The 26,610-nt window shown below is 36.0% G+C and overlaps 1 protein-coding gene across 3 annotated transcripts in view; it reads left to right on the forward strand.

Annotated features, from left to right (window-relative positions):
- Positions 1–26,387, forward strand: part of LOC134349224 (gamma-aminobutyric acid receptor subunit beta-2) — a 221,293-nt gene extending 194,906 nt beyond the window's left edge. For all 3 annotated transcript variants that reach the window (XM_063053228.1, XM_063053229.1, XM_063053230.1), the window contains 2 exons: positions 5,813–6,054; positions 16,661–26,387. In XM_063053228.1, the coding sequence (XP_062909298.1) occupies positions 5,813–6,054; positions 16,661–17,008 (590 nt within the window). In that variant the 3' untranslated portion in view covers positions 17,009–26,387. The remainder of the gene's footprint in view (positions 1–5,812; positions 6,055–16,660) is intronic.
- Positions 26,388–26,610: the final 223 nt, after the last annotated feature.

A 26,610-nucleotide genomic window follows, 5' to 3' on the forward strand; every position in this document is an offset into this window, starting at 1 on the left:
TTAGTGCTTTATCCTTGCTATCATATTCTAGTCTGTTTGAAATGAATGCTAACATCACATTTACCTTCCTCACCACGGACTCAATCTGCAGATTGATCTTTTGAGAATCCTGCACAGGCACTCCCAAGTCCCTTTGTGCCTCAGTTGTATTGTATTTCCTCTGCATTTAGGAAATAGTCAAGCCTTTAATTTCTTCTACCAAAGTGCATGACCATCCACTTCCCAACACTGTATTCCATCTGCCACTTCTTTGCCTATTCTCCTAATCTGTCTACGTCCTTCTAGAAATTCCCCCTCTTGGAATCCAGCACAACCTGATTTTCCCAATCTACCTGCATATTGAATTCCCCCATGACAATTGGAACATTGCCCTTTTGGCATGCATTTTTAATCTCCCATTTTAACTTGTACATATTTCATACCACCAAGATAAACCACAAACAAAATAGATTCCGATCACTGAATATACTGGTTGTCCCTCGATTATGAACATCTGACTTATGGACACACATACATATGAACAAATTCCCGTAAATCTAAAGGTCTAGCATATGTACATATTTTAGTTCCTCGTAATAGCAGAACTAGTTTTCTTCAAATTTTGGATGAATGAAAACACTCACTGCCAACATGTCTTGAGCCGCCTGCGTAAATGCTAGTCATCTTTCAAGCTCTGTATTGGATAGCAGTGTTTGTGATTTGTTACAAACACTATACTGTACAGTCTACTTCTCACAGTATTTTACCATTGTAATAACTCCCAAATGCAGGATTGGCATTAATTTAAAAAAAACTGTAGGTGATCAGGCATAAAAATCAAAATCAATACCAAATACCTGCTGGCTGGATGCTTATTCAACAAAAAGCATACAGCACATTCAAAGAATTGATGAAAAAGCAGGCGTGAAGAATTTGATACAAGTAGAGGATGGTTTGCAAGAGTAATTGCTGACCATGCTGGAACAAATGCATTTCCTGATACTTTAGCTCAGATAATTAGGGGGAAAATTATTGTGCTGAACAAGTGTATATTATGGATGAGACTGAGTTATATTGGAAAGCATGTTTGAACGTACATACTTCAAGAAGAAAAGACTTTTGCTAGTTTATGACATTAAGCAGAGAGGTTGCTTGGTGGAAATATTCCACGGGATTACAAATTTAAGCCTTTACTTGTTTATCTACCCAAGAAACCTTAGGCTCAAAAAGGAATTTAGAAGTCACCTGGAAGTCCAACAAAGTTGGAGCTGGAACTGGATGAGCTCTGGATCATTCAGGAGGTTGAAGAGGTGATAGATAGGACATATAGAGAGGCATTTACACCTAAGATGCAGTACTCAAGCAACTGGATGACAGTCAGGAAGGAGAAAAAGGTTAAAAAGCAGGTGCAGGGTACTCCTGTGGCCAACAGAGGCAATGCATAGTGAGGAGAGGCTGTTGATCGGGCAAAACTGTAGGCAACAGGATAAATTGCAATGTAAAAGGTGGACAAATCAAAAAGGGTGAAAACAGGATTGAAGGTGTTATATTTGAATGCACACAGGATACGGAATCAGGTAGATGAACTTATAGCACATTTGCAGATGATATAGATATCATGGCTTAAGGAAGATTATAGCTGGGAGCATAATGTCCAAGGATACACATTGGACAGTCTGAAGGGCGAGCTAAGAAATTGCAAGGATAAAGAGACCTTGATGGGAGTTGTGTACAGACCCTCAAAGAGTAGTAAGGATATGATCTATAAATTACAACGGGAGATAGAAAATGCATGCCAAAAGGGCAATGTTACAATAGTCATGGGGGATTTCATTATGAAAATGGATCGGGAAAATCAGGTTGGTGCTGTATTACAGGAGGGGGATTTTCTAGAATGCTGACGAGATGACTTTTTGGAGCAGCTCATGGTTGAGCCCACTAGGGGATCAGCTATTCTGGATTGGGTGTTGTGCAATGAACTGGAATTGATTAGAGAGGTGAAGGTAAAATAACTCTCGGCAAAGTGATCATAATATGAACGAACATCCCTAATTTTGAGAAGAAGAAGCTAAAGTCAGATGTATCAGTATTACAGAAGAGTAAAGGGAATTACAGATGCATGAGACAGGAGCTGGCCAGAATTGATTGGAATAGAACACTGGCAGGGATGACGGCACAGCAGGAATGCCTGGAATTTCTGGAAGCAATTTGGAAGGCTCAGGATATATACATCCCAAGAGAAATCAAAGCCAACATAAAAGCCAAAGAGGGCATATAATAGAGCAAAATATAGTAGGAAGTCAGAGGATTAGGAATCTTTTAAATACCAACAGAAGGCAACTAAAAAAGTCATTTAGAAGGTAAAGACTGGATACGAAAGCAAGCTAGCCAATAATATTAAAGAGGATACCATAACTGTCTTCAGGTACATAAAGTATAAAAGAGAGGCAAGAATGGATATTGGACCGCTAGATCACTAGATTCTGGAATGATTCCAAAAGACTGGTAAATTACAAAAATCACTCCACTCTTCAAGAAGGGAGAGAGGCAGAAGAAAGGAAACTATAGGCCAGTTAGTCTGGCCTCAGTGGTTGGAAAGATGTTGCAGTCGATTATTAAAGGAGAGCTCTCAGGGTATTTGGAGGCACATGATAAAATAGACCATAGTCAGCATGGTTTCCTCAAGGGAAAATCTTGCTTGACAAATCTGTTGCAATTTTTTGAAGAAATAACAAGCAGGATAGACAATGAAGAAGAGGTTGATGTTGTGTACTTGGATTTTCAGAAGGCCTTTGACAAGGTGCCACATTTGAGGCTGCTTCACTAACTACAAGCTAATGGTGTTACAGGAAAGATTCTAGGTTGGATAAAACACTGAATGATTGGCAGGATACAAAGAGTGGGAATAAAGCGAGCCTTTTCAGATTGGCTGCTGGTGACTAGTGGTGTTCCACAGGGGTCTGTTTTGGGTCTGCTTCTTTTTACGTCCTATGCCAATGATTTGGTTGACGGAATTGGTGGCTTTATGGCCAAGTTTGTGGATGATATAAAGATAGCTGGAGGGAAAGGTAGTTTTGAGGAAGCAGAGAGGCTACAAAAGGACTTGGATAGATTAGGAAAATGGTCAAAGAAATGGCAGATGAAATTCACTGTCAAGAAGTGAATGGTCGTGCACTTTGGTACAAGAAATTAAAGGGTTGACTATTTTATAAATGGAGAGAAAATACAAAACAAACTAATGTACAAAGGGACATTGGAGTCCTTGTGCAGGATTCCCTAAATGTTAATTTGCAGGTTGCGTCTGTGGTGGGGAAGTCAAATGTGATATTAGCATTAATGTCAAGAGGACTAGAGTATAAAAGGAAGGATGTAATATTGAGACTTTGTAAAGCTCTAAAGCACGGGTGAGGCCTCACTTGGAGTATTGTGAGCAGCTTTGGGCCCCTTATCTTATAAAGGATGTGCTGAAACTGGAGAGGTTTCAAAGGAGGTTCAGGATTGAACGGTTTATCATTTGATTGCTCTGGGCCTGTATCAACTAGAATTCAGATGAAATGAAGGGTGACCTAATTGGAACCTATCAGATGGTGAAACAGTGGATATGGAGAGGACATTTCCTATGATGGGAGAGTCTAAGACCAGAGGACATAGAGGCTTTTAGAGATGCAGAGGAATTTCTTTAGCCAGAAAGTAGTGAATCTGTGGAATTCTTTGCCATAGGCATCTTTATGAATATTTCAGGCAGAGGTTGTTAGATTCTTGATTGGATAGGGCATGAAGGGATACAGGGAGAAGGCAGGAGAATGAGATTGAGAGGAAAATTGGATCAGCCATGATGAAATGGAGGAGTATACTCAATGGGCCAAAATGGCCTAATTTTGCTCCTTTATTATATGGTCTTATGGTTTATGAACCATTTTATTCTCCGATTGGAAAGATACTGTGCTTCCAAGTATTTACCATTCAAGATTTTATTAGTTCTTGATAATATTTCTGGGCATTCTGCACTTCATTCAATTGTCAAGGTTGTGTACTTGCTGCTGACAATAACAACCATTATCCAGCCAATGGATCATGGTGTTATTTTTACAAAGAATATAATGTTTATAAACTCTGTTATTACAAATTCTTTGACCTTAGTTACGTGGATTGATTCCCTTGAGAGATCAAACATGTGAAAACTGGACTGGTTGGAAGATTATTCCAGTATTCAGGAGAGTGGTTCTCAAGATTTGCTGCAGCGTGCTAAATGCTACACATTTGCAAATTGAGTTGTAAACTGGGAAGAGTTGGATACCAATATATAGAATTGCTATATCAATTTGCTATCAATAAATATAATCCTAATTCTCTGTTATAGCACAGTTCCTGTCTTCCCTTTATTACTAACTATCATAGCATCTGCTTGACCCAAGCAGCAAAATAAAAAAAAAGATATTTCAAGCTAAGGTTGCTGATCAAACTACTCTAAAGCTTGCACAAAAATGTCAACTAATCACACTTCCATATTTCTGTGCCTCCTGGGGTTTTTTTTCTGTGCCTTTGGCTAACATTAGATTCCAAATCTGCATAATGATTTAAGAGCAAACCCTACTACCAAAGACCAATATAACATTTTAGTCATTGTTGGGTGGACAATTATTTCTATGTAATTTTGGGAAAAAAATAGACAAGAAATATAATTGTTCGCCAGCAGATATTTGGCTTTCTTAAAATGAAGCAGAATCCTCTCAAGGACTGAGAACAGAAGGAAAATTTTAATAAGATTTGCACCTCCCAATGGAGCCAATCTACCAGCACGTCATGAAATTCCTTCAAGCTAATTAACCTAATCTACTCTAATGATTTTAGAGACTCAACAGGCATGAATTCTCTGGAGGTCTTTCAGGGCCGAAAAGGTTGAATTTTTAGGGGAGGCCCACGAACAGCTCTGGTGTTCTTCCTTGATTCTAAGGGGTTAGGGGTAGTTATTCCAAACACTTGTCCCCATCCAAGGTCATCTTGTATTGCTTTGTTCAAGATTGCTACTGTACCTGTTTCATGACAGCCTCAGATCAATTTACTCAGTACAAGAAGAAAAGAGCTTATGCAGATTATTTCTTTAATTACTTATTCATATATTTGAAGAAAATGGGCAAGTTAGATTTTGGATCATATGATTTAGTTGTTGAGGGACTTTTTATTAACAGGTGGTAGTATTTTGCAGAGAAGTACAGAATGCTGAAAATAATCAATTGGGAAATTGGGCAGTTCTTGTGCAGTGTTTGAAGTTTATGGTTTAAGTTTCTTTACCAGGAATAATTCCAGGCTCTTAAGATGCAGAATACAACAGTAGTCTAATTGAAATTATTTGCTGACAATTTTCAATATTCTTTCTGGAAAAATTTGTGCTTGGTGCTTTTTTGCACTGTTCCAGCAATTATGCATATGATGTATATATTTTATAAACCCAGTTCTATTTCCATTGAAATATGTACAGTGTGATTTACCAGTCAATTACAATAATATCCATGTGAAATGCATAAAAGATACAAGACATAGTGAGTTCTTTGGTTCATTAACAGCAATTGAAAAATTATATTTAAATTTATAGTAAAGTTCATCATGGAGTTAATGCCAGTGGAAATTATTTCTTGTTACTGAATTATTTGCACATTACTGAACTATTTTCAGTCTCTTCAAACATATTGTTTATAATATCTTAAATCTACTTTATAAGACTACTTCAATGATCTAATTAGTTCAGTATTATATACAGTACTATCTGATAGGAAAATGCAAGTTATAAATGTTGATAATCACGCATTCAGGTTTATTACATAATACTTTCCAGGTATTACCACGGTACTTACTATGACTACAATCAATACCCATCTCCGGGAGACTCTTCCAAAGATCCCCTATGTTAAAGCTATTGATATGTACCTGATGTGCTGCTTTGTGTTTGTGTTTTTGGCCCTTCTGGAGTATGCACTGGTAAACTACATCTTTTTTGGAAGAGGACCACAGCGGCAAAAAAAGATTGCAGAGAAAGCAGCAAAAGCGAACAATGAGAAGATAAGAGCAGAAGCAAAGGTAGTATCTTGAAAGAGGATGTCAGACTAAAAGATGTCCCAGAGCTTTATAATTAGTGTTTTTGGATGTGAATGCTTAAAAATCAGTAGCTCTTTACACAACCATGATTGTGAAGGTCACAATCACCCTTCAGTGGGTTATATGCTGTACTAATGAATGGGGATGGATTCATTCTGTAGGCACCACTTGCTTCATTGGCTGACCCCAGCTTGAACATCATATCCTATGCTATTTGCAATGCATTGAATGAATATGCACTTCCAAAAGCATTTGGCATTAAATGGAAAGTCAGAGCTTCTTTCTTTCTTTTTAAATCTTTTTATTAATTTTTCAAAATTACAAACTCAATAACAAAGTTGGTACACAGAGATTGGAAATGTTTATCAACATATATAAAATGAATTTTAAGTAACACAGATATAAAAGACTTCCAAACTCATAATGAGATTAAACATTAAAAAAAAAGAAATAAAAAGAAAATATATATATAAACAAAAAAAAGCACAAAAGAAAAAAATACCCCAAGAAAAAAAAACAAAACAGGGCTAGACCAACAGCTTATATTGGACATGTTCAACAATGTCATTAACTCCGCTCCTCTCCTCATATGATATAAGTTTAGAAAAGAGATTCGGAAAGGTCAGATTACATCATATGAAAATGTTGCATAAAAGGTTTCCAAGTTTCTTCAAATTTAACTGAAGGGTCAAAAATATCACTTCTAATTTTTTCCAAATTTAAACCTAATATGGTTTGAGAAAACCATTGGAATGTAGTTGGAGGATTAGTTTCCTTCCAGTTCAACAAAATAGATCTTCTCGCCATTAAAGTAACAAAAGCTATCATTCGACAGGCTGAAGAAGCCAAAGATCTATGTTCTACCATTGGCAATCCAAAGATTGCCATAATAGGATGGGGTTTTAAATCAAAGCATAGAACTGTTGAAATAATATCAAAAATGTCTTTCCAATATTTTTCCAAAAGTGGACAGGACCAAAACATATGAGTTAATTAGAAGCCACTTCAGAGTGACATCTATCGCAAGTAGGGTTTATATGGGAATAAAAACGAGCTAGTTTATCTTTGGACATATGAGCTCCGTGTACTACTTTAAATTGTATTAAAGTATGTTTAACACATATAGAAGAAGTACTAACTAATTGAAAAATTTTATCCCGGTCAGAGCTTCAAGAAACTTTTCTGGGGAAACTTGTAAGGGAGATAGAATGGAGTTCACAGTAGACCAGGGAGCTTGGATGCTATAGTGCTGGGACTAGGGACTAAGGGAGAGTGGTAATCAGGGAGTGCCTCAGCTCAGTAAAGAGTGAATGGCTAAAGTGTGAAGAAAGATTGTGAGGGACTGGGAGAGCAGGGGTTGAAGTAAGAAAGAGAGATGGGGAGAATATTTGTGGATAGAGATTAGGAGATGAGGGAATTGATTGATAGACCAGGTTATGGCCAGGGCTGACTGTGAAATGAAAGGGTTAGGGATGGGGATGCTGCAGAATAGTGTGTGATCAGCTTGTTGCCGTATACAGGTGTATTGATACTAGTATTTTCTTGATCTACAATCTGTTTTTTTTATTTTCACAGTCTAGCATTATCCACTTTAGCCTTCCGTGCCTACAACATTTATGGGTTTTCATTTAGATGGGGTTCTGATGTATTAAATTTAATCTGCAATGGAATTATTACTATTAATGAAAATTTTGAAAGTTGCTTTTGGATCATTGTAGAAAAACTTTAAGAACATCTATTTTAAATGATATATCATTAGGAAGTTCATCATTTTTTGTTGCAAAGAAAAAGAGGGAGTTGTATAATGGTATTCATTCCTTTCCACCTACCATCAGTCTCTCAGCTACAAATGCATATATATACTAGCAGTTTGCCTGCCACACCTGTTGAAAGCAAAGATCATATATTTCAAACTAGTGCAATAGTCTGTAATCACCTGCCTTTGCTAGTTTGTTTATTGTAATGCCGAATCTTTTGTCACCCATAGGGCAGAAATGACAGGATTTATCTTTTTTTACTTTCCTATCCCTAATGAAAATCAAAACCTGAAGATGCTGGAAATCTGCAGAAAGTACTGGAAACACTCAGCAGGTCAAATAGCATCTATAAGAGATTGACTTACAATGTTTTAGTTTGAAGATTGGTCATTATAATTGGGAAGCAGAAAAAAACAATTGCTTTTAAGTTGAAACAAGAGTGGGGGGTGGGGTAAAAATGGATCAGACAGTGGATATCTGTGATCAGCTGCGGCCAGAGTTGCTAATGGTGATCATCTATTACAGAAGCCATCTGGTTGATAAATTAATGAGGGAAACAAAGAAACATGTGAAATGCTTAACAGATCAGACAGGGTTAGTTGAGAGAGCAAAATGGAGTTGGGTGTTAGAGATGGATTACTTGTAACAGGACTAACCACAAGAGACTCTACGAATGTGAAGAATCCAGAGTAACACATACAAAATGCTGGAGGAACTCAACAGGTCAGGCAGCACCAATGGAAAGGAATAAAAAATTGAGATTTCAGGCTAAGAACTTTTGTCAGGAAGGGCGAGGAAGCCAGAATAAGAAGGTGGGTGGAGGAGAAGGAGTACAAGCTAGAAAGTGATTGATGAAACCAGGTAAAGGGTAAGGTAGGTGGGTGGGGAAGGGGGGGGGAATGAAGTGAGAAGCTGGGAAGTGAGGCTTCACCTATCACTTTCAAGCTTGTAGTCCTTCCCCTCCCGTCACCACCTTATTCTGGTTTCTTCCCCTCTCCTTTTCAGTCCGGATGAAAGGTTTCAGCCCTAAATGTCAACTCTTTATTCCTTTCCATTGATTCTTCTTGTCCAGTTGACTTCCTCCAGCACTGTGTGTGTGTGTGTGTGTGTGTGTGTGTGTGTGTGTGTTAGTTAGTTAGTTACTTTGGAACCAAACTGGTAGATTCAGAAACAATAATAGCAAGTTACCTGAAATTGTTAAAAATTTTTATCAAATCCAGAGAACTACCATGTTGTAACTACAAAACATTGAACTAATTAAAAGAAAAACAAAGGAGCTTGAGAGTTCTGTGTAAACTTAATTTTTGCTTTAAATGAGACACACACATATGACGTGGCGACATAATGATATAAGCCATTCATGTATGTACTTTTACAAATAACCTGTAAACAAAGAATGCTTAATCAAACAATATAGTTTACAATATTACTCAAATATTACTAAAATATTAAATACACAACATTCCTGCCTACTTAATAATAAACCAACTCAACATAGATTGCAACTCAACTCAAATATGTAACAGACTGCTCTCTATTTCTCTCTATACGGTATGTGTGTCACACACCCTCTGCTTAGCTGTGAAACAATCTCAAGTTCTGGAGTCTCCTCCGTGGTGATTGGAGAAGTTGACTCTAAGACTATAGGATGTGGTTCTGACTACTCTGAGCACCTTTCTTCTGAATGTATTGGCATCCCAGACAGTGCATGGTCAGCTGGTTGATCTGCTGATCTATCCCATGCCACCGGACAAGACTTTGAGCCAATGCTTTCATTTTGACTACACCTACAAAAACAACATGTAGCTCCTCCAACACTTTAGCTCTCAGCTTGGATGGTACAACAACTCTCAATTCCCACAGAGCACAAACTCTTGTCAAGGGCACGTTCATTCCAGCACTGGTAAAAATGGGGGATCTGGGATTTCTGTTGCACATTCCTGCCACTTAGGGTGCCTGAGTAGACCTGAGACTGTATGAAGGCTGTTATATATCTAATATTTCAATAATATTTGAGTAACCTTGTATGTATATTGGCTGATTAAGCATTCTTGTTCATTTAAGTAATTAATCACGTGATATGTGTAAAAATACATTAATTGTATACATCATCATGCTACCACATGATACGTACACACCTCACTTGAAGTAAATTCAAGGTTTCATCTGAATTCTTCAGACTACCATGTTTTCTTTGAATTAATTTAATGTTTTGAAGTTACAAAACATAACATTGGCAACAAGGTATGTTTAAATGAATCTGAGACAGCTACTAACCTGTTAAAGTAGAGTGAAATGATGAAACTAATAAAAATGCAGAGGAATATTGAGTAACGTATCCTGTCCAGCACATATAGCAAGACAGTCATGCTTTGAGCAAAAAGCAGCCAGTACTTGTTCTTGGAAGGAAAGACACAAGTTTTTTTTTTTAATTTGTGAACAGAAGAATTCAGGAAATAAGAGAATATTCCAGTGAACTAAATGGAACTTCCCAAGATCAAGATACACAAACTAGAAGAAGCAAAAAGATGGAAGAGGTGGAGAGAAGGAATGTGAGAAAGAAAAAGAAAGGGATTGAAGTAGATTCAGAGAGAGAAAAAGTGAAGAAAAATATCCAGAGCTGTCAGAACCATCTCTTGCAGTCTCAGAGTCTGTCTCTACAACCACCATGGAGGAGATCCCAGAACCTGAGATTGTTTTCACAGTCACAAGTCTCACCTGATGAGCAGAGTGATTCCTCTTGTCAGGAAATATGTTATCCCTAAAAAGTAAGGAAACCTCCACAGCAATTAAATCTGAATCAGACAATTTAAAATTTATGCCACTGTGGATGCCTGTATATAGTAGTGCATTATATAGTATACTATATATATATAATTGAGATGCATTCTATATTGAGTTGGAGTGTATAGCTAAGCAGGGAGGAGTGTTGTGTATTTAATATTTCACTAATATTTGAATAATCTTGTATATATTGGCTGATTAAGCATTCTTCATTTAAATAATTAATTATGGGTTACATATGTGCCTCACTTAAAGTAAATTTGAAGTTGCACCTGCATTCTTCAGACTTTCATATTTTCTTTGGATTAATTTAATGTTTTGAAATTACAAAACATAACGGGGTCTTTTCTGATTTCCCTTTGGATCATCTCTGTTGCAATAGGGAGACTTTCAATTTGCCTTAGGGAGAATACCACAAGAGTACTTTCCAAGGGTAAACGGGAAATCCATCAGCATTTCCGTGATTAGTCGTCTTCTTGAATTCCATCTTGTAATTGTGTCCATCAAGAAATAGAGCCTAACTCTGTATTCATGCTGCTACTGTTAGTAGAACATCTTTCTGTGGATTGAAAATGGACACGAATGGTTGATGAGCAATAATGATGGTAAACTTTCTCCCATACAAGTACTGGTTAAAACATCTTGCACACCAAACCCAGCTCGAGGCCTCTGTTGATCTATGTGTAATATTTCTCTGCAGCAGCAAGGGAACACAATGCAAAGGCTATGGAGAGTTCACTTTCATCACTCATAACACGTGACCTGACTGCACTTATACCATAAGGCAAGGCATCACAGGCAAGCTTCACTGGATGATGTAGATCACCTGACATTATAACTTCCTTTCTCTTTTGGAAAGCCACCTTGTACTGCTTTGTACATTGCCATTTCTTCCCAACCTGTAGTAAGCAGTTCAAGGAGTGGAGCACAGTAGCCTGGATTAGTAGGAATCTGCTATAGTAATCGAAAAATCCTAAAAAGGACCACAACTATGATATGTTCTTTGGCCTTGGGGCATCCACCACTGCTTGAATTTTCTCCACACACTTGAATGATACTTGTGCGTCAATGGAGTGACCACATTAAGTGATGCTTGGTTTAAAGAATTCAAAATTGTTGCATCATGCTCTGAGCCCATAATCTTCTAATTTTTTTTTAACATTGTCTTGACAGTTTGGAGATGTACCTTTTTGTGCAGTAACAATGATGTCACCCAGGTAACACTGAATGCCTGGGAAGTATTGCAGCACCTGGTCTGTAGCTTTCCACCAGAGTGCAGGTGCAGATGCTACTCCGGAAGTAAGACTTATATCAGTAAAACCCTTTATGAGTGTTATGATGAGAAACACTTGAGATTCTTCTTTCATCTTTAGGTAGGCCTCAGCTAAGTTCACTTTGCTGAAGTGTTTCCCTCAAGAAAGATTTGCAAAGATATCCTGTATCCTGCGCAGAGGTTAGTGATCTACTTTCAGTACAGGATTGGCGGTGACCTTAAAATCATCACAGATTCTGACAGACCCATTCTTCTTGGGTACTAGGTCTACTGGCATTGCCCATGGGCTTCATTCAACATTGGAAAGTGAGCGATCCAGTTTACTGCCTACTCTATCATGTGGCATTTTCATTTAACACTATTTTACCCTTGATATGTTTGTATTTTCCAATGCCTTGAATACTGATGTGGCCTCATCCACTTTTTTTTTAGGCATCCGTTAGTCTCGTGAGACCATGGATTTGCACCTTGGAAGGTTTCCAGGGCGCAGGCCTTGGCAAGGTTGTATGGAAGACCGGCAGTTGCCCATGCTGCAAGTCACCCCACTCCACACCACTGATGTTGTCCAAGGGAAGGGCATTAGGACCCATACTGCTTGGCACTGGTGTCGTCACAGAGCAATGTGTGGTTAAGTGCCTTGCTCAAGGACACAAAACGCTGCCTCAGCTGAGGCTCAAACTAGTGACCTTCAGATCACTAGACCAACACCTTAACCACTTGGCCACGTGCCAACACTTATCCATTACCTTTCTTAATTCATTTTGATTTAACTCTTTTACAGGGGATGTGGTATGTAAATGGTGGATGGATCTCCATTCAAATTGTAATTTGTCTTAGCCACTCACTACTCCACAATTCTGGCCCTCCTGTTTTTGCCCCATAAAATCCAATGCTGCTTGTTGGTTGCTGTAGTTCACTGTTACTTTTCATGCCTTGTGGTACATTGGGCAGCAATTTTTTGCTGTTTCTGTAACATTTGACTGTTTTTTACGAGGCAAAGTTGCTAGCTCAATGCTCAATCCGGCATGAATGCAAAGCATGCAAGGAGCTGGATTTGAACTCAGGACCATTCACCTCAATGTTCAGTGCCGATGCCACTACAGCACTGGCCTGTATATGTGACAGAATGATACTACAATTTGTTCAGCCCAGCAGGTTTCTGTTTAGACATTGCCATTTTGTTCACATTCACTTTCATTCCTGACTGCAACTCAGTTGCGTATCTGTCTGCTGTTTCCATTGATACAGCTATTTCAACTTCTCTTTTCAATGTAAGTTATGCTTCAGTTAGGACCCACTTTGAATGCTTTCTTGTAAGATTCCACTAACTAGACAATCTGTGAGTGCATCATTAAGCCCATCACTGAATTCAGTGCTCGGACAGTTTCTCCAATTCAGCCACATATACTGAAATGCACCCCCCTTCCTCTTGATTACATTTATGAAACCTAAAGTGTTCTGTAATCAACAATGGTTTTGGTTCTAAATGTTCCCACATTATGTTCATGATATCAGCAAAGATCATTTTGGCTTGTTGGATTGGAGCAGTTTAACTTCTAAGCAAACTTGGATGTCTTTTAATACAAAGCATTCAGCAAAATTGGCACTTGCTTTTCGTTAGCTACTTCATGTGCTTCACAATACTGCTCAATTTTCTCAGTATACATATTCTAATTATTTCTTGTGCAATCAAATGTGTCTATCTTTCTGATGTAGACAGTCAGTTCTGCTTGTTATTTATGATTATTATCATCTGGTACTCACTGTTGGAGCCCATAAATTCATCCATTTTTTTCTTTTTTTAAACTTGAACATCTTTTTCCTCTTGCAAAGGAAAAAGAAACGTGCTGCAATTTTCTTCTAAACTCAATCATCTCACTGTTCTTCAACAGGTTGGTAATCGTCCTGGGTTTGTTTAAAACTTCTTTGTCACCATTGTTATGTTTGTAACTCCAGGGCATAAAAACTAATTAAAAGAAAAGCAAGGGAGTCAGATGCATGTAAACTTTGTTTTTACTTTAAGTATGATATGATGGTGTGATGACGTATACCGTTCACATACTTCTACATATAACCCGCAATGCATTATGTAAACAACAAAGAATGCTTAATCAAACAATATATTTACAATATTACTAAAATATGAAATATACAACATAACATACCCAGTTCCAAAGATGCTGTTGTTCAAGTTTGCATTGAGCCTCATTATAACTGTGCAGCAGGCTTCTGACAAATGAATCAGAATGGGTGGAGGGCACAGAATTAAACTGACCAGACCACTGGAAGCTCCAGGTAATACAAGTAAGATGAAAGCAGGTTCTCTGTGCAGTGGTTACCCAGCCTGAGTTTAGTTTCTTCAATGAAGAAGAGACCATATCATGAGCATTGGATGCCAGAGAATTGATGCTTTGTGAACCTATCTGCCAAATGCTTCATTAGCAGCTTATTACTATGGGAACCCTGTCTTCAACCTATCAAAAATATTTCCTTTGTCCTATTTATTCCTCTCCTATCCTTCTCACTTATGAAAAAGGAATTTCAACCTGAAACATTAACTTTGTTTCTCTTTCCATAGGTGCTGCCTGACCTGCTGAGTATATTTACTGTCTTTTGCTTTCTCTTGCTTATGTTCCCCCATAACCAAATAAGAGATACAGTGGAAGTGCACATTTATGTGCCATTAACATTTTCATCAACATCAACTGTTCTAGTTAGGCTATCATCTATTCAGTGAAATATGCTGAATAAGAGTACTATTGGTATAGTTATTTGCTTATCATTAGAAATGCAGATAACCCCAGGGTAAGCTGTGTTGGTGCCATTACTATCATCAGTGAGGTGGTACAGCAGCCTAAATACTCAGTCTCAGCGTTTTAGGAACAGCGTCTCCTCTGCCATTCGATTTCTGAAAGGTCCATGAACCCATAAACATGACCCCACTTTTGCACTTTTATTTATTTATTTTTCTTGTAGTAATTTTTTTGATTTACACTGTACTGATGCCACAAAGCCACAAATTTCATGAAGTATGTCAGTGATAATAGACTTAATTCTGATTCTAAAATTAGAAATAGTGGGTAAATTGTAAAGCATCTATCTGTCCTTTATCGTTATTATGCATACATGCTGCTGAGTCTAAGCAGTTAAGTCAGTGATGCACAGATTGACTTGGCTCTGATTGGTGAGTTGCCTATACTCAAACTTTCCTGCCTATACTTCTCTGGTAAATTAATGACCAAATTTGGATCCTATGAACTCTAAGCACAGTATTTCTGCTGTGAGTGGAAATGCCCTCACATAATCGTAAACCCTCCTCCCAAACAACATGCACAAAATGCTGGAGGAACTCCGCCTTCTCCCAGAGTAGCTTTTGCAGCTTGCTAAGCCATGTCCCCAGTATTACCAGTTGTCAAAATCCTTTGAATATCTGTGAATTTCTGTTATTCACAAATTGAAAATTATTCAAAATATTAAAAATCAATCATATTTAATGTTTTTAAACTGGTAATATGTTACACAAGTATCTAAAAATAGAACTTTAAAATGAAAGAATAGATTTAGAAAATTTGGGTGAAGCTGCAACCCTGTAACTCCAGTGACCAGAATTGTATCCTGATTTCTAGTGAAGTCTGTGTGCACATTCTCCCCATAATTGCATGGATTTCCTCTAGCTGCTCTAGCTTCCTTCTACATCCCAGAAGTATGTAGACTGGCAGATTAATTGGCCACTATGCATTAAATCTAGAGGGAGTTAGAGGGAATGTGGAAAGAATAAAATGGTACTAGATGCTTGATTATCAGCACATATGGCAATAGGACCTTCTCTGTTATATGAACCTATGATTTTATAACTAAAAATCTTCAAGTAAATGATTAAAAGAATTTAAATTGTCAGATCATCAACAAATATTTAAAATCTATCGTTAGAAGAAAATTATATCATGATCTAAATAAAATGTAGGTCTTCTGCAGCTTGCATTTCCTACTTTGTTACAGCTAGACCACTATTCCAACACCTAGCTGGCCATTTTCTAATCTCTATATGCATGAAGTAAACTATGTCCTTGCTTTTGTTTTGGAAATTATACTAAGTCATTTTATCTGTGCTTTCTGATCAACACTGACTTCTGGTTAAACAAAAACTAATTTTAAAAAATTCTATCCTCGTGTCACATCTTTCCTTAGTTCTGTCCATCCATTTTCCTTGTAATCTTTGAAGCTGTAGAAACCCTCCAAGATGTCTGTATTCCTTCAATTATGGCATTCCCAAAAGTTATGCTGTTTTTTTGATAGCTTTCTCTTCTAAGTTTAAACACTTCTTCCTTTAAACTACTCCATAAAGTCTGTCTTTAACCAAATTTTTGGTCATCTGCCCCCATACTTTCTTAAGTGGTTAGTATGAATTTTGTACTTAATATCACCCTATAAAGTGTCTTTAGGTATTTTTTTCTTAAAAACACCACAAATGAAAGTTGGTTTGTATTTCAATGAAATATTGTTTTATATCAGTAACAAGCATGATTTTTTTATGTCATTCCAATAAAGTTAGAAAATTACAGCTCTGTGTATCGTAACTATCTGGGGGAAAAAGCTCAAGTTCTTAGATTACCTATGGGAGAGTACTTTTTAATATTAAATGGGAATCAGAATCTAGTTAAAGCTGTAATGATATGTCTTCAGCCAATTCAAATAAACTATTGAAGTTTTAAGAAAATGAGCTTAATAAGAAATGTTTCTTGATGTTACAAATTGCTATTTTCTTTTCCTGTAGATGGATCCACATGAAAATATTCTCCTCAGCACACTGGAGATTAAGAATGAAATGAGTCCTGCTGAGATTTCAATGGGTATCGGTGATCCCAGAAGTACCATGATGCCATATGATAGTTCTGGTATTCAGTACAGGAAGGCAGGACTGTCCAGGCATAATTTTGGCAGGAGCGCCTTGGAAAGACATGTAGCCCAAAAGAAGAGCAGGCTACGGAGACGTGCTTCCCAATTGAAAATTAATATCCCGGATTTGACTGATGTGAATGCCATTGACAAGTGGTCACGGATGATTTTTCCCCTCGTTTTTGGATTTTTCAATGTAGTCTACTGGCTGTATTATGTGAATTAAGCTGAAGAATGTACACAGACAGTATCTTCACATATTTTATTTGTTTTGCAACAAGTTGGAACCATCGTTTTGAATATGAGGTTGTTCAGAACAAATCTTGCATGCACTTTAACTCCTAAATGGCTGGCTCTATTGAACTCTTCATTGATTAAGTTATGTTAATTGAAACATTTTGCCGTGTCTGTGATTCTGTTTATCGCATTGAAATTATTAAGTAATATTTTCCTTTTTATAATGTATCTGCCTCAGATCTGACCACATGGCTATCACATCAAAATGTGTTTATTTAAAAGGTTCAATTAATGATTGAGCTGTAATTTTTTCATTTAAGAGTAAAAACTACTCTTGATTCTCAGTTATGATTCAGCAGTAACTTGAAATATATTTTATATCATTATGAGCATGTTCAACACACAGTGCTAGTTTGTCAGAACAGCCTTCATACTTATGGCTGAGAGGCAACGATGCATGCAGGGTGATTAAGAGCTGCTATTCATGTAAACTGAAAAAGAAATAACTGTTCAAACTGAAGATATCAGGATACAAAGTTTAAAGTAGACCTTCAAAATAATGTAGAACAGGAGTTGTAATGCCACATTTGCCTCTTACAGATCTTGTAAAATTACATCAAATCCAAATCCTAAAGAGATACCATATTTGTATACAGAGCATTTCAAATGAAAATGTTGATTGTATCAAAGAATTTTTGCATTGCCTTTGAAAATTATATCATTACCACATTCGAATTAGCATGGAAATATTTTACATTATTGAAAAGGTGAAAACCTAATAAATGCCTCATGTATACTAAAGACAAAATTTAATAGTAAATTCCCAAGTTTCAAAAGATGGATGACCAGTAACCTTTAAAATTAGCAGACATTTTACAGCTAGTTGATTACCTGTTAGCCCACCATAAAGAAATCCCCATATATCAATAATTAATAGGTGTTCCTATCTTTACTCAGTATGGCAAGGAAAGTCCACTATTCATTCACTAACCTTTAGCCTGGAAATTAGAGAAGGAATTGTCTCATACACATATCTGTGCGATTTTTTTGAAAATATTTTGATCTGTAGGTACCCATCATGACCATAAATAAAAAGCACATTTTGGCTTTAAACTCTATAATGGAAAATTTACCAATGGGACCCAATAATGGTTCAACACTGTTCTCCATTGATACCAGAAGCAACGAACTCTTAGAATCATATCAGCCTTGTGTTTTAATAATTTTTGATGTGCCAAAATATAATGTTTTTTTTTAATTTATTAGAACGTTTTGTTTCTTTCACTAAATTGCAGGCAATGTTTCTGGCCGAACAATTCTCTTTTCCTTCTACATGGTCCCATGAAAAACGGGAAACATAGTTGAAATTATGGCCATACAGAAAATATATTTATGACAAATGTCTATGTGCAATGATTTTAAGTGCTTAGAGTTAAATACATTCTACTTGAGTTAATATAATTCTATTTTCATGGATCATTTGTAAGGAGAACTTTTAGTTCTGTTTCATGTAAATATGAGAAAAGTTGGTTTCCTGTAAGCTTTTATAAAAAAAAATTGATTTTGTATTGTGTCAAAAAGTTAATTGCATCATCTGTTAACCAGCAACAAAATTGTCATTGGTCCATTGTTATATGGGGGCATATCAGCACTGTAACTTAGACAGGTAAATGGTATTCAAGAGACATTAACAAGTGCAAAAGCTATTTTTATAGTTAAAATTATTTTGTACAATCAAAAGGATTTATGTAATGCAGTTATGTCTGAATTAAGATCTGGTGTAGATAAGTAGATAATGAAAATATGTGCTGCTGTGGGCACCTGAATATTGTATGAAGACATTCACTTTATTTTTCATTACCCAATTTAGAATCGAAAAGTTAACTATTTCTGAATTTCAGGAGCATCCAAGTGGTGTAGCTTAGCACAAGCTGTGTCTTTCAGTAATTCAGTGTGGTTTCAGTGCAGTGAAAAGATTAATTTTAATTGATATGTGTTTTAATAATTTTCTACAGGCAGTGAAATTAGTCTGGGGCGATTCTATCAAATTTCTTATTTGAGTAAATCCATAAAGTGAACCAATTTTTTTTTCAGTAGAATGAAGTGATAGATCTGACCATATAAAGTTTTCATTAGTATTAGCATCCATTTTCCACATGAAGCCAGCAATTTGGATGTTACGTGTTTAAAAAGAGCTTGTAAACACATTAATACAATTACAGCAATTGTAGTGTGTTTCAGAGCACTTGTAAATATATATATATATATGTGTGTGTGTATACTATATATATGTGCGTATGTATATATAAATATATATATATGTGTGTGTATATATATATATATATACTCTATATATACATATATATATAAAATTTGTGAGCTGGTAGTATATTTTTAGTTATTTTGCAGATTCACCCATTAATTTGGCTTCAATACTTTGTAAATGTTTACAGAAGCAATGCCTTGTATCTTTCTTAGGAATTATCAGCATTATAAAGGGAATGGATATGGTAACTAATTTAACAATCTTCAATCATATAAAGAGAATTATAAAGAAAAAGTAATATGAAGCATTTTGGTACTTAGAGAGATCCAGGGATTTAGTGTGTGTTACAATATTTTCTTAAACTGTGTACTTTGGAGTCGTGACTACAAATCAAATTTGATTTTTCCCCCAGATGTTTGGCAACAATAAAAGTAGCCAGCAGCTGAAGTTGTTCATCTAATATTGACCAATAAAAATGCTTCAAGCAAGCACCAATGTGAAAAACTACATTACATATATATATATATATGGTACACGCACTGTACATTATATGGAACACCACTTCAGTCATTACAAATTTGAATTTGTAAAGAACTCAAAACACCAATTTCATACAAATACTGCATAAATTAATCAATCCAGCAGGGCACAATAATAATAATAATGCCAAAATGTTCCATTTTTAGTTTTCCTTTTAACCAACGCTAAAAATAATTGGAACTGAAATATAGTTTGGCAATAGCATCAACAGTTGTTAGCAGTATCTTGCATTTCCAGAATTTGCTTTGATTGTAGAGGTAAATGAAATTGATCTCTGATATTTATTGCATTATATTAAGAAATTGATGGGTTTTATTTTTTGTGACTGGAATGGCCAAATACAGTACAGCAACAGCTTGTACGTAGTTCATTTGCAATATCGTTAGAAAGGTTGAATGTACTAAGTAATTGACTAAGATATTAGCGAGACAGAAAATACTAGAAATATATAGCAAGTCACCCAGCATCTATGCAAAGAGAAATAAAGCTAATATTTCAGGTCAAAAACCCTTCAGTCAGTCAAATGAGTCTTCAAATAGAAACATTAACTCTAATTCAACATCCATGAAAGCTGCCTGATTTTGCAGAGCACTTACTGTGTTCTGTTTCTTATTTCAGACTCCCAACATCTGCAATTTTGATTTTCATGATCAGGGGAACAAATCTATTAAACTAATATAGCTTGAAGTGAAAGGTGGAAAATTCCTTTATCTACTATTTGAGAGACATTTGATTACTTTTCTGTATTGTCTACTAAAATTAGTAGAAATTCAGACATTTCAGCATTGTCCACCAGGCAGCACACCTGGTATTAGCTAGTATAGAAATTATCAATAACAATCATCTAAGCAATACATCATTATCATCAAAATATATATCAAAGGATGCAATATCACATTTGCTAAAGTTTTGACTACTGGCTGGTCGAGACTTTGGATGGTTATGGAACATTTTTACAGAAAATTTTGTAGTATGTAGTTATCAGGTAGGAAGAGGAAATAGATGTCATGGGCTTTGACCTTATTTAAGGTATCTAAATTCTCTATAAAAATGGAACTGAAAACTCACATCACTTGCATCATTTTACAGGCACCTAGTGAAAATTCCAATCCATCATCACCCTTAAACAAGTCAATGATCATCATGACCTTGGATATCTTTTCATAGTAGAAACTGAATTGGATGAATAGATCTAGCATTAAGAAAAAGGTAAGTAGCAGCAAATGTTTCATAATAACAAGCAGATAAATATTGAAATTTAAAATTAATTGGATATTTGCCACAACATTTTAAAATGTGGTAAATGTTTATTTTCTTTAATTTTTATTGTCAGATATGAGGTTAAGAATTGGTTTGGTCACTTTATGTAGCACACAGCATACTATTTTTGTTAATACACTTAGAATGTGGCTAAATATGGTGATCCCAGAATTTATTCTTCCTAATCCTAATTGTACTTCACAGAGTTGGAAAAAAAATTATCCTTTTTATACACTTGAAAATGTTGATAGAAATTTCAATTATTCAGCACTTTTCATATTTTCCCCCAAGAAATATTTCCCTATTTCCTTTAGTTTCAGGAAATTACGACCATTTTATTTATTTTCTATCTCCTAATATTGTAAATAATATATCTGAATCAGAGTTCTTCCTAATCAAAGATGATTTCACATTTAGCCCATGCAATCATTGTATATCACCCAATGTCTACTGGCAGGTCTGTTATTCATTACATTCGTTGTTGCACTGTGCTCAAGAGGCAGCTTATCTTGACTAAATGCTAGAAAAACAAAAGATGAAATAACAAATATAATTTGAAAAATAGTGTTCTGTGGAAAAGATTAGTGCTGATTTTGAATCTTTTTCTGAATCATGAACAAAAAATCCAAAACTTCTTCCCCGTGCAAAATTTCCCTTGAGAAAGGCACTGCCTTGAGCTGTTGTATTCCTTCTGGAAACATGTTCAGGATTTACAGTCAGTGATACTGAAGGAACTGTAATATATTTCCAAGTCAGGATGGTGTGCAACACAGTAAGGAGTAAGTGCTGGTGTTCACATACACCTGAAGACCTTGCTTTCCATCTGCCAGAAGGTGGAGCTTTGAGAAGTACTGTTACAGTGAGGTGATTAGATGTCATTTGTAGATGATATATACTGCAGCTTTTGTGCTCTGGTAGACAATGGAATGAAAATTTCGCTTGCTGGATGGGGACCAATTAAGTATGCTACTTTGCCCAAGACAGTGTTGAATGTTTTATTTGTTATAGGAACTGCTATAGAAAAATGGAGCATTTTGCTTTCGAGGTGATGGGAAATCTTTAGGGAGCAGATACATTTGAGGTTTTGGTCAATGGTGGCTTCCAGGAAGTTAATGGTGTAGTATCATTGTAATATTAAATTACCACCCATGGTAGGGTCACCCATGGTGATAAGGTCAAGGGTGAGGTCCCTGACAAAGAACAATCCAACCAAGACCTCAACGGTGGAACAGCCGGATGAAGTTACTTCGAACTCGATGGCTGTGAAGGCGGATGAAGGCTGCAACAAATCCATCAGTTTCAATCGTCGTGGTTTCCCTGCCATTGGAATCAGTTGGTTATTTGTGAAGTATCGTGTGCTTCTTGGAGTGCAACATCAAGTACCCGTTAAACAAATACACACCCAGGCGTCTTCGCTCTGTGGGCCACTTCTTCAGAACGAAGACCATCATCCTCGACCTCGAGGGATAGCCTCGACGATGACGACAACGGATATTAAATTACATTGTTGGCTTTCTTTTGTTGGAAATGAGTGTTGTCTAACACTCGTGCATGGCTGCTACTTGTCAGATATTACTCCAGAGCAAATGAAGTCTACGTTTATCTGACTACAGTTGAGGACTACTCTTTCTGAAGAGTGGAATGTAACATTGCACAAACATAGTGAAAGTCCTCATTAATTTTATGATAGAAGGAAAGTTATTTATTAAGAACTTGAGATGGTTAGTTTTGGGGCACTTCCCTTCTTGCAGTAATGTCCTGGGGCTGGGATGATTGGCTATTATTACAATTTTATTCCAAACACAGCTACTTTGTGCAATATAAGGCTACATCTATTGAAGTGCTTATGTCTTGATGCTCATATCTCACCAAAGCTCTTTGATCACACACTTGGTTAAATCCTGACTTGATATCATGGGTAATTGCTCTCATATCACCTATGGAATTCTACTCTTTGGTTCAAATTTAGAACAAGGCTGTTTTGAAGGCTGCACTGAAATGTTACTGATCATACCCAAAACCACATGGCTGAGTAAGGAATGTTTGATAGCACTGTAAGTGACATTTTCACTCATTCTGTCGCAGATTGAGAGTAGACAGACAGAAGTGGTAATTAGCTGCATTGGTTTTGGTCCTGTCTTTGTCATTATAGATGGTAGTCTTGTGACTGTACTGGAACAGTTTGGCCAACAGTTCATTCTGGACCACAGGTCTTCAGTACTGTAGTTCAGATGCTGTCTGATCATGTGGACTTTGCTGAATCCAGTACTCACAGCAACCTAAAGTCAATCACGTTGGCTGAAAACTAGCTTCTGAGATGGTGGGATCTCAGGAGGAAGCTGAGATAAATAATCCACTTAGCATTTCTGGTTGAATATATTTTTAAATATTTCAGTCATATCTTTAGCACTCTCATGGTGTTGTTTGCCATTAGTAATAGGCAAATGTTTATTCAACTATCTTCGGTTGGGGGGGCGGTTTGCTTGTGTAATTACCTGTCACTTATTATGACTAGATACCACAAGATTGGAAAGCAGGTAAATCTATCTATTGCATATCAGTTCTACTTAGCTCATGAGTTATTCTGTATTTATTGTTACCAGATTGGGATCACATTTCAAGGTAAACTTGCTGCTTCTTCCCTCATATTTCTACAATTATTGCATCGGGACTGATCCCCTGATATGTTAACAATAGTAAAGTTGAAGCTTTGTCTGGAAGTGAAGATTGTGACTGTGTAGATTTGTTGTTCTTTGATAGTTCATTCACAGCAGCATATCAATGCCAGGTTTTGACCAATCCCATCTGTTCAGTTAACTGTTCTGCACAATTGAAGTGTGTGGCATGAAATAATGAAAGAATGATCTCATTATGAAGCAGAAATTGTGCAATGTCAATTTCTATCTATTTCACAGGTAGATCAATCGGGATAAGCTAGTTCAGTTTATCTCTCATATCAGTTCACTCACTACCTTCTACAGACTCAGTCAGCTGATCTGTGGTAATGGGTGTGGAATTCCCATTCCTAGATTCTGTAGCCTTGACTTTTTCAGTGTTTCTCTCAATTATTGTTCAGTAAAAAGACATATCGATCACAAGCATTGGTTCAGAAGCTGAGTTCATACAGTAGGTATTAATTAGTTTTCTTATTCAGATGGCATGAAATTAGCAAGAATATCCTTTTACACCTGTATATTGCTGTGCTGCTTGCTTAGGTGGATCAATTTGACTGGACACACACACAGATTGAGATAGAATAATCTGGTACATTGTCTCTCTGACCACATCTAGCTATTGCTTGCCAGCTCTCCTAATTTAGACATCAGTTTCTCGCTGTTTATTTTGTGAGGGAAAGAGCAACATTGCCAAATTCAGTACCCAGGAACATCTGGTTTATACTTTTTCTGTTGTATCATTCCAAAAGGAGATTAAATGTTATCCATGATGGTGAGCTTAAAAATACAAGTTGGCATACTACCTCCCCAAAGTACATTTGGCAATGCTTTTTTTTAAAATGGTGAATTCTGTAAAAATTGACTTTTTTTCTTTTAATTCCATATTCATAACTAAATTTAAGTTCTACAACAGCCATTATGGGATTTCAGTTTTGGGGTCTAAACTATTAGTTCAAAACACTGGATTATTGCTCAAACAATTTAACTGCCACACCTGTGCCATACGTTGAATGAGAGAATTAAATTCCTCCTCTTCCACTACCAACAGAAGGAGGTCAAATTAAAGGGAAAAACCTCATTCCTCAAAGTTAGTTTATTTAGTTTTTTTCTTTTTTAGTTACGTCACTAAAGACAAGATCTTACATGTATAAAGATATTACTTAAAGACTGAAATATATAAAGACATGATTTCAAAGCTGCAGCTTTCCTACCATCGGTATTATGCGTGTACATTATGTTTTCCTTTCAGTATCATTTTCCCATTTTTCTCAATATTAAACATATTACAAGTTACTTATATTTATCTGCTGGATCAATCATGTAACTTTCTGCACAAAATCTCAGGAAACTGCACCAATTTTGGTTTTGTATCATGGCCTTCAGTGCATAGAAACATCCCAAAACTGCACAAATCATATGAAAAAAAATTAGAAGTCAGGAATGAATAAAAGGGTGCTATTATATGAGAGGTTCTTTAATTGAAAATTGCTTGACACATCTCAGGCCCAAAGTATTCTAATATGTTAATTGTAATAACATTTCTGAAAAATAACTGTTTTGGAATTCTGTCAGTGCCAATAGCAAAGAATGCTCATTTTAGGCGTTTACAATTTGTAGTTGGCATTAAATCCCACTAAATTAATTTTGAAGCTTTTACCTTCTCTGTTGAAAGTGAAATTTTAAGGACCTGCTTAGGAGACTTCAAATTGATTTGCAAAATAGATCAACTATAGATACTCAGTGGTAACCAGTGGGCATAGTCCATGAACATTTATCCAAACATATGACAGCATATATAGATCTCATAATTAGCATACCATAGTACTACTTCTTTAGATGTCAGTAATATTTCCTGCCATTAGATTACAGCAAAAGGTGACTTGCAAATATTCTTGACTACCTTTGATTGCTACATTTTATGGCTTTAGACTTAAATTTCCCTTTAATACAGCCTTCACATTGGAAACCATTCATGTTTTAAGCTGTTTCACCAACTGTATATAGTGTTCAATCACTGATCATCACTTGAAGATGAACTCTTGTAAATATAAGTAGATTTCTTAACATTTTTAACTTCTGATTTGTATTTTAATGTAATGCAAATGCTAAAGCAGCTTCATGGTAAAGTATTTAAACAATTATGTAAATATTAATGGCAGTATACAATTGACATTTGATGGAAGAACTAACTGTTTGTGTTTTGTTTTATTCAGTTAGAATAATTAGTAAGATAGCTATTACTAAGCTTTTTGATTTTTTGAGCTGGGATTGGGGAAATTATTTTTTCTTGCAGTAGTTTTCAGCCTTACAATAAGACTTTTTAAAAAAAAGTAGCCTTTTCTGTCTTTGCAATATGCACATTTTGCAATGCTAGAAAACGCAAAAGGTAAGTGGACACCATCATATCAATATTTCATGTCCACTGTTTCGAAGATTATTAATGTTTAAATAGGAGAAACTAATTGAGGGATGTGATATATTAATTATAAATGAGTTGGGCCATAAGGAATATTTTCGTGACTAAAATTTTCTGCAGCAAATTTCTGCATGTAAATATAAACTACTGTTGGCTAGTGTGTAATTCTTGAAAACAGAATTAATGCAATATAAATAAAGAAAATTTTAAAGAACAAAAATATGGATTCTATACTTTTTCTGGAAGATTCCTTTGATCGATATGATTTATTCTAAAGAGCAAACTGATCATTTTAGTTAGAAACACAGCAGAGATTGAACTTGTATATATTGGAGAAAAAGATAGGTTCAAATAAATAGACATAGTTATGGACAAAGGTATGGATAATTGAATGGTCAAGTAGGTGAGAGTGGTGAGTACAAGAATTTACTCTG

The sequence above is a fragment of the Mobula hypostoma genome, chromosome 7 (assembly GCF_963921235.1).
Source record: "Mobula hypostoma chromosome 7, sMobHyp1.1, whole genome shotgun sequence".
Classification (NCBI taxonomy): domain Eukaryota; kingdom Metazoa; phylum Chordata; class Chondrichthyes; order Myliobatiformes; family Myliobatidae; genus Mobula; species Mobula hypostoma.